Here is a 9999-nt window from a genome sequence, read left to right as displayed (position 1 = left end):
AAAAAATTGCAGCTTGTGCACGTGCAGGAAATGCCGTTTATGCAGGGCTTTAGCTACTGGAAATAATGTTCAAGATAAATTTTATGAAACGAAGGCAAATAGGTCGGCCAGAAAGATTGAAAAGCCGGTGTGGCGGATGTCATATATCAAACGGTGACTTGACAAGCGGCGTTGCAATGTCAGCAAGGCAGCATAATCATTAGGAAATGATATCGAAAAGAGCAGCAATCAGCCACAAAAAGCCTTACGTCCTTTATTTTCCGTTATTTCATGATGAATGCTATTTAAAATAATATCGGAATTACTTTTGTACGATGATTTATAAAACATTATTTTCCTTCCGTGATGTGTTTGTGTGTCTTTTCAAAGTGGTGCTTAGTATTGTACTAGGGCAGTAGACACCCTCATCTCATAGAACTTAGAGCCGCTATCAACCATGCATTTACTTGCCTCTGTGCTGAACGTCGGCTCTCTTCAGGCGCAGAACATGTAGGAGAGCAGAATTTGTGGCGAAAAATTTTTGAGTCTGAAATAAGAAATAGGTATTGGGCCACTATCGATAGAGCAAGAAAATTTAAAACTTATGTGCAGCCGGCAAATGAATTTTTTTTTGTTTTGGTGCATCACATGCCATTTGCCAACTGCTATATCAACTGAAAACAAGGCTCCGGCATGATCAATCGGGATGAAAATAGAAAAAGTGAAGCGTAAAGCATGCCACGCTGGATTCGAATTGGCACAGAACCCAGAGTGTTATATTCTGCCCTCTTTGTTAACATCACCCAAAATAAACAGACTAAAATGCCCAGCGGTGAAGGTTAATTGATATATATTGGCACTGCGTGCGGCTGACTAAACCAGATATAGTGTTTTTATTGTTGTTTTTTGTTCGGGTCTGGTGGCATTTTAGTTCAAGAAATACAGTACGTGATGAAGTTAACGGGATTATAGCGGCACAAACAACTCCGACCAAAAAGAAATGTCTATTTATTTATTTATTTATTTATTTATTTATACACAGTACCTACAGCGCCCTCACTGGGGCATTATTGTAGGGGGGAAACATCATAAATAAGAACAAACATCTAGTACACAATAAATTAGGCAAATGATGCGGTCTACAGAGAAAATACAGAAAACCATTGTAGAAAGGCAAACATACCGTAATCACACACACACACACACACACACACACAAAAAAGATACATTTTAAAATACAGCACTGCTTAAAGAATAAAGCTTTAGGAATAATCAACTTTGTAAAAATTTCAAAAAAAGCAGCATGATACACTCGGACAAGAATTATTGCACTTATATTGACAGGTGGCTTTGCAAATCGGCCAGAAACGATGTAGGAGGAGCGGTAGCGACCCGAGAAGGGAGACAGTTCCAGTCATGCACTGTTCGTGGGAAAAAACTATATTTGAATACGTTTATACGGCTATTGTACTCGCGCACCTTAAGTGGGTGGTCAGTGCGGGCGGAAATGTAGCTGGGTTCATTAATGTATTTCTCTTTTGGAATTCCAGTTTTATTATTAAGCACATTATAAAAGAAAGAGAGTCTCAAATATTTGCGCCTGTTTTCAAGTAACGGCCATCCCAACTTCTCGCGCAAACCAGAACTTTTTTGGAAATTGTAATCGGCAGACACAAACCTAGCAGCCCGTTTCTGGACGCGCTCCAGCTCCTCAATATTCAGTTTTGTATGCGGGTCCCAAACCGCGCAAGCATACTCAAGTATCGGACGTACAGTAGACATGTATAATGTCTCCTTCAGCGTAAGGGGAGCGTCCTTAAAGTTACGTCTGAGAAAGTTTAATGTGCGGCTGGCTTTAGCAGATATGTAATTTACGTGTGTATTCCATGATAGGTCAGTAGAAAAAAAGACTCCCAAGTACTTATAAGTTGAAACTGTGGATAATTCAGTGCTACCAAGGAAATAGTCTGTTTGGAAGAATTGTTTCTTTTTTGTAAACCGGACCAGATTGCATTTGGAGATATTTAGCGCCATATTCCAGTTGTTGCACCAAGAGAATACAGAGTTGAGGTCATGCTGTAGTGAAATTGCATCTGCTTCAGAAGAAATGTTGCGGTAGATACAACAGTCATCAGCATAAAGTCTGATTATACTTGAAATGTTACTAGTGAGGTCATTTATAAAAATGAGAAAAAGAAGAGGGCCCAAAACCGACCCCTGCGGAACACCTGAAGTTACACCCACACTTTCCGAGCTGACACCGTCGATAACCACGCACTGTTTCCTTTCCGCAAGATACGCTTCAATCCAGGATAAGAGTGAGGTAGGAATATTTAATTCTGAAAGTTTCTGTAGCAATAGGTTGTGAGCAACTAAATCGAACGCTTTTCTAAAATCTAAAAATATACAATCTACCTGACCGGCAGAGTTTAAGGAAACAGAAATGTCATGTGTGAATTCCACGAGCTGTGTTTCACATGAGAAGCCGGACCTAAATCCATGTTGTGTCAAACAGAAAAAACTATTGTTTTGTAGATGGCTAATTAACTGAGTATAAATGACATGTTCCAGTGTTTTGCACGACACGCTCGTCAGCGATATGGGCCTATAGTTACATGTTTTAGTTTTGTCACCACCCTTATGAATCGGAACGACATTGGCACTTCTCCAGTCAAGGGGTAAAGAAGAATTCTCTAACGATTTCTGAAATAATGCAACTAGATACGGGGCAACCGAAGCCGCACAATTTTTCAAAACGTAATTGGAAATGTTGTCAGGCCCTGGTGCTGATGTAACTTTAATTTTCTGTAATAAAAGCATGATCCCTCGTTCAGAAATTTCTACGTCATTCATTCTGGTCAGGGTGCTGGAAGATTGAAAATCAGTATGTATATTAATGGGATCGGAAAACACCGATTGGAAATAAAGATTGAAACTTCTCGCTTTACCTTTTGAATCCCTTCCAAAATCAGTTTCGTCTAGTATATCAGGCGCAGAGACCCTGCTGTTTCTCTTATTTTTAACATATTTCCAGACTGCCTTCGGGTTTGTCTTTAGTTGTTGGCCTAGTGTGCTGAAGTATGCCCTTTTTGCTTTACGGATTTCTTTCGATAAGTTGTTAGTTTGCTTTTTCATCTCGGAGTACAAAGTTAGTGCGGGCGTATCACAATATCTGCGAAACAGCCGTTTCCGCCGGTTGATCATTGCCCGCAACTGTCTATTCATCCAATGCATATCGTCACGACGCTTGGCTGAAATCAAGCGGGATGGGATGAAAGTCTGCGTCAGTGACAAAATTTTAGTTTTAAACAAGTTCCAGAAGGAATCGATATCCAGAGATGGCCGATGTGAAAGAAACTCAGGAAAAAATGCGTCGAGATCCCGTGATAGCGAAGCATAATCCCCTTTTTCATAAAAATACACTTTGCGTGGTTGGGTGTAGTGGGTCTTCATAGCATTACAGGATACTTTTGCTAAAACTACATCGTGGTCGCTTATGCCTGGCAGCGTTATGACAGACGAGACTAGGCTAGGGTCATTGCAGAAAAACAAGTCTAATACATTAGCACTGGTAAGGCCGAGTCTGGTAGGGGTTTGAACAAGCTGGAATAATGAGTGAGCACCAATTACTTCACGGAAAGCGGTATACAAGAGCGATGCAGTGCGAATTACTGGTTTAAAAGAAGACCATTCTACGCAGGGCATATTAAAATCACCGGCAAGGATAATATGTGTTGCATCTAAGGCTAATAATGTGTTGCTAAGTTCAAAAAATGGCTGTGCGCAGGTTGAACCGGGCGTCCTATAAAAAGAGCCAATTGCGAAAGAAGTACCATCGCCCAGCTGTACCTTGCACCAGACAGCTTCACAGGAATCGTTTTCTAGGTTAACAGACACGCTTTTCAAACTGCTATGAACGAGGATGAACACACCACCACCGCGTACATTGCGATCCTTCCTATACGTGGTATAGGATGGAGGAAATATTTCACCATCGCTTATGTTGCTGTCCAGCCATGACTCGGTTCCAATCACCACATGTGCGTTTGTCATTTGTAAGAGTGAGGAGAATTGGTCAGTTTTGTTTTTTAGACTGCGACAATTAACAACAATGCAGACAAGTTCATTTTTAATAGCAGTATGTGGGCAAGCTAAAAGCCTCGGTGATGGCTATTGGTTTACGCAAGTGATATCGTCTGTTTCAATGTTGTACATATAGGTTTTGTTGTCCAGGTTTAGCTTATTAAACCGCAGTTTCAACTTTCCGCCGCGTGCCTTAGCAAACTGCATGAGCTTTTTTCTTTGTTGCCGTACTTTGGCCGAATAGTCTTCGCTTATCGCCCAGTCAGTATCTTTTAGTTTGGCAGCATTTGAAAGAACACGATTCTTCTCTTTAAAGGACAAGAATTTAACGATCAGGGGTCTGTGCTTGTCAGGCGCATATCTTCCTAGTCTGTGCGCTCTTTCAATAGCAGCGGCGTCAACGGAAAGCTCTAACTTTTCAGCGCAAAAAGAGATAATTTTAGTCTCAGACTGTTCCCACGATTCGGTTTCTTTGTCATGGATGCCGTAGAATATTAAGTTATTTCTTCGTGATTGGTTCTCCAGGTCATCGTGCGATGACTGGAGGGCCGTGCACGCAACAGCAAGTTTCTGGGAACTTTGAGATAATCTTTCTACTTCAGGCTTTAGCGGGAGCACCAGTGACACATTATCTTCAACGCTCTTGACTTTTTCTGCGAGTTTTGTTAGTTTTTCTTCGAGATTCTTTTGCTCAAGCCGAATGGAACGTAGTTCGTCCAATATTTCGGTCTGTTGCTGTTGTATCACTGGTATTGTCATGATAGTATCGAACATCTGCTTTTCCTGCTCAGCAGACAGAGGCCCAGGGTTTTGCTCTACGTCTCCCGCAAGCAAAAGCTTTCTTTTAAACAAACCTATGTATCCTGAACAGCTCGCGGACACATCGTACAGAAGGCGTAAAAACATGCACACAGCAAAGTTGGGATCTGGCGTCGACTTCCTAAATGGTTTGCCATTAACAGAAAGGTAAGAGTAACAAACCTGAAGAAGAACAAGATGTAAGCGTCTGGCTGCCATGTCGGCGCCAGATCCCGGTGTGGCTGGGTACAACAGCTGCTTATGTAGGTCATGCTTGTGCTGAAGATTCCAGGGTTGCCAGTCGATGAAACGTTCGAGCGCCGGTAGCGCTGTGAGGTCCAAAGGCGAAGCGTCACTCAAAAAAGCCAGGTCAGCAGGACAGACTTGCTCGGTAGAAGCGGCTCCATTCATTGGAAGGCACGTCGTCATCGCGGCAGGATCAAAAATCGCCATCATTTGCAGCATCTGAAGAAGAACAAGATGTAAGCGTCTGGCTGCCATGTCGGCGCCAGATTCCGGTGTGGCTGGGTACAACAGCTGCTTATGTAGGTCATGCTTGTGCTGAAGATTCCAGGGTTGCCAGTCGATGAAACGTTCGAGCGCCGGTAGCGCTGTGAGGTCCAAAGGCGAAGCGTCACTCAAAAAAGCCAGGTCAGCAGGACAGACTTGCTCGGTAGAAGCGGCTCCATTCATTGGAAGGCACGTCGTCATCGCGGCAGGATCAAAAATCGCCATCATTTGCAGCATCTGAAGAAGAACAAGATGTAAGCGTCTGGCTGCCATGTCGGCGCCAGATCCAGTAGCAGGCGCCAGTAGCAAGACGGCAGACGGCAATTTGCTCTCTTTAATATTGCGCTTGGTTCTGCCACTTATGGTAACCCAGACACAAGTCCGTTATTGGTTGCTTCCATTCGAGAGTTCGGACTCTGCATGAAATTCTAGAACGCATCTAAGAGACTCGAATGAAGCTCTTTCAACAGCACTTTTAACTAAGTATTGTTAAATGGGGATGGTTGGTTAACAAAAGCCTAGATCTTTTGCTAACATTTCAGCGGTCCTTATAAAGAAACAAACTGAAATTTCACATGCCTCTTACAATATTTTTTTTTAACATGCAGCATACAAATTTTCAGTTGGAAGTATTGAAGGAGACTGGTTTGATTTCGAAATGCATTGAAGAACCACCAATGTATTTAAATAGCACTGTGTTTAAATGCGAACCGAAGAAGCTTGCATCAATTTTATATATCTTCCAGGGCTGATACATGCGCTCTCTTTGAAGGGTCTGTTCTTAAGGAATGCTGGCATTTTCAAAAAGCAAAACCATAGAAACCGAGCTTCCTCCCATTGGCTGCAGCTTTCGGGACGCTTCTCCGCACTTACCCGAGCTCACCCGAGTTACTACCGAGTAACCGAGTGACAGTGACTCGGCTAAGCTCAAGTAAGTGTTCACACTTTCTGTACACACTTTCCGTGGATGCCACACGTGAGCCAATTGACGCTTACGCATTAAACAATACATTTTGGTCAAATAAGGAAAAGTAGAAGAGGTGCTCGTTATGACATACATGACTATAGCTAACAATTAGTTTTTACTTCTACGATCTCTGCTTAAGCTTTGTAGAAAATATAAAATTTGGTTGTCCAGAAAATTCGCTATTCTTTCTTAATGCGTGCACAGCGGAGTATGAGATGTCAACCAGGCATTTATAGCTGAATATGGACAGTGGTCTGGACCTCTGTTGTTGCTTAGATGTTTGTCAGAGATCATTTGATGCCTTTTCTCGGAGGCAAAGTAGCAGTGCAGTATATATTAGAAAGAGAAGTTCTCGGTACACATTCGAAACTCGCTTAATTTAGTAAGTAAGCTTACCTGCTGTACGCAGCAATAGGGTGGCATGCATTTTCTTATTTGAAAAAGCTCACAGATCGGTCGGTGCACACGGCACTCAGTAGAATTACAGCTGCTGATATTTATTTTTGTTTCTGATGGTCAACAAAGGTAGAAATATAAACTATCCTGCTTTTAAAATCGTTCTTCTGTTTCATTCATCGTGACACGCAGCTCCTCTCATCACCTGCTTCTAACAATACCCCTCTCCTTTCTAGAACGCTTGGCTTAAGTGAGACTAACTTGAGCTTGGATATAACCTGGTGCAGGAAGCCCCCAAAAATTTGGGCACTTAAGTTCTCTCCTCCGAATGAAGTCTGTCTGGTTTTTTCTTTCTCTGCCATCTTCCTGACCCGAGCAAAGTATGTGAAACAGACGAAGGTAATTAACCTTTACATCATTGAACACGCACTCACTAAAGTTTGAACGGGAATTGTTGCGAAGACGAAGCACTTGAAAGACGACAGATGACTAACGAAATTCCAGTCAGCTCTTGCGACTGTGTTGTTGCGCAAGTTCCAGTCAAGTTCGTAATGCGCCAACTTGCTCAACAACGCATCCACTGAGCCTTGCATTCACGAACACGACTTGAAATGCCCGACGGGAAAGATTCTATAGAAGATGACTGACTATGGCTTGAGTTGTATGCGGCTGCAGACGTTTCAAGAGAGCGAGACTGCATACAAGCATTGCTTAGACCCACATGAATGGCTTCAGTTAGCTTAACATGGTAACTTTTTGAATTCCAGAAAGTTGAATAGGGTAACTTTCGAAAAAAAACTTGCTTAAGGCGAATACGTTTCAACAACCATCACCAATTTGCTTTCTTACGCCGAGCACAATATCTTATCAGGAGTCGTAAGATAACAGAAAAATAGGTACCATGAATACGCTTAGAAAGAGAAGATAGACATCGCTATGCTAAAAGGTTAAAGGGTGAAACGAAATGAATCGACAGAGTTCTGACGGCGCGCTCCGTTTGAAGCTTCCGAAATGGCACCATTCTCAGCATTATGAGTGTAGTGCTCAAAGTAGGAGGCCTATTGAAAATCTTCCTTATGCCCAGCTCCCCTGAGCACCACCAAAGAGCGGCGTGATCTGTCGGCTGCAAATAGCGAACATCGCGTAACGAAAAAGGGATATTTCATTTGTAACTGAAAAAAACTAAACCGTCCAGATAATGGCGGGCGAAGATGTTCATACGGATGGTTTAATCTTCCCACGTGCTGCAGGGTATGGCTTTCTTTATGTTTGCTGCGCCTGCACTGAAGAGATCACCGAAGAGTTTTGACGTCCACAGAAAATAAATGGGGTTTAACAAATATTCAAACATCCCGCAATAAATTCTCACGCTCAGCGCCGTGCAACACCTGATAGCTGTCGCACAAATTAGAAGCGCTTGTCCACATTTCCTATGCTTCTAATGCAGCTGAGCGCCGCTGGCAGAGAGTTAACTATGCAGTGGTCGCAGTCAGCTGCAGAAGCCAAAGCAAACGACGAAGCACCTGAACTCTGCGGAGATAGTCCTCTTTATCGGTGTAGAAAGTTCCGGTTAACCATCCGAGAGAATGTTGAAGTGCGAGGCGAACGAAAGACACGCACAACCAATAACTCTTACGTCATCAACATGGAAAACATCGCAGTTTATGGCTCTGTAGAGCGTCGTGCTTTGGGAAGCCGTTTGCTCTTGTACACGAAAAATATTTGCAAGCTTTAACGCATCAAAAGACAGCATTCCCTAAGAGACCCTCTGTAGCCGTACTGAGCGGAGACCTCTATACTAAGGTAACGTGCAGTCTTGTAAAGATTACTGTCTAAGTGGTATCTTGGCCTTGCCATTCCTTGTTAAAAGCTAAAATAGCAGAATGCGCTGCAAAGGTTGCTCAAGCCTTGCGAAGCATAAACTTGCTAAATCGTGGAAACAATGTCCGCCTCGTTACTACTTTATATCAATATTTTTCAAATAAAGCTGGCCCAGAAGGTTTGACTGGTAGGCATCTCTCTAACGAAACCGCTTTTTTCGAAAACTTGGATACCTAAAGAAAATTCTCTCAAAATGATGACCTCACACTCTATCCCAGCCCAGGGGATAATGACCTCATTCGGTGACTAAAAGTTTACATTCTGTTCTTTTCATCGGCAGGCCAGAAGACAGCCCCACTATTGTCCGTATATTTTCGCTGATGACTTTCTGAGGGAAGTCACACACCGCGTCGCCATACTTATCGGGCCCCCATGCATTCCATGCTTGAAATGTGCCGACGGTGTTCTCTGTCCCGTCAATTTCCTTTCGTTTACGGAGGTTTGTTTTCGTAGCCACGAAGTGTGCGCCCGGCAAGAGGTAGTTATGAGGAGCGGATACTTGCCGTAATTGTGTAATTGGGTGGTCACATAAATCGCGCTCTGGAAATGGGTGTTAAGGGAATGCAAAAGGGAAGGAAAAAAGGAGGAGGTTGATGATCGCGCACGCTCCACAATAACCGAGGGTGGGTCTAATCCACCGCAAGAGAGGAAGGAAAACGAAACCTACAGTTGCATATTAGTGTTATGCTATCTATTAGGCACTTTCGTTTTGTAAAACTTTCATAAAAATTAGGAATGAAATGCTTGAGCCACGAATTTGTAGTATATCTCGTGGACGCCAACAGCAGTAAGCACGAAATGCGTTGCAGGAAAGTGGTAGCACATTCTCAGAAGGCTCATAAATGGCAGTAGCAGCGCAGCAGAAAATGGCAAGGCACTTGGCTTCTGAACATTCTCCAGGCTTCTCTTGCTTTTCTCCTTTCAGCGAGGCACCGCGCATAGCCTCCCTTGCTGCACTCGAGGCTTGCGCACCCTAACCTCTCTGCCTATTTTCTTAACTGTATAGCGCATTCATTCGGCTTCCTACACCGCTTTTGGAGCTTTGAAAGTCGCCGCGTTCAGCCGCTTCGGCTTTTTCTGATGGTCAGTACGATCAGCCTTTATCTCTAAATTCGCTACTTCATCCTCCAAAGCGCTCGCCCGCTCTTCATCGTTCTTACCGGCGTGTTTGACTAACGGAGCAGTCCTCTCACCTTCGTGTGGGGCTACAAACGACACAGTCCAGCCTGTCTCTCTCTCGGCTTTGCAGGGTCAGCTGCAAGGTTGCGGTGGCAGCAGATCTGACTCCAAGCGTTTGAATCGGAAAACGAATGAGCGAAAGATGTTATTTTTTGTTTTATTAGGGTTTAACGTCCCAAAGCGACTCAGGCTATGAGAGACGCCGT

At 43.4% G+C, this 9999-nt stretch overlaps 1 protein-coding gene across 1 annotated transcript; it reads right to left on the bottom strand.

Moving 5' to 3' along the window:
* Positions 1 to 4137: 4137 nt before the first annotated feature.
* On the bottom strand, positions 4138 to 5363 carry LOC149371686 (uncharacterized). The gene has a single exon (XM_089585224.1). It carries the CDS (start codon positions 5359 to 5361, stop codon positions 4150 to 4152), a length of 1212 nt encoding a protein of 403 aa, XP_089441350.1. The 5' UTR covers positions 5362 to 5363; the 3' UTR covers positions 4138 to 4149.
* Positions 5364 to 9999: the final 4636 nt, after the last annotated feature.

Source organism: Amblyomma mixtum, chromosome 1 (genome assembly GCF_055824585.1).
Source record: "Amblyomma mixtum isolate Tamu chromosome 1, ASM5582458v1, whole genome shotgun sequence".
NCBI lineage: Eukaryota > Metazoa > Arthropoda > Arachnida > Ixodida > Ixodidae > Amblyomma > Amblyomma mixtum.
The sequence above is the reverse complement of the archived record's forward strand: the minus strand, read 5'-3'. Positions and strand labels throughout refer to the sequence as shown.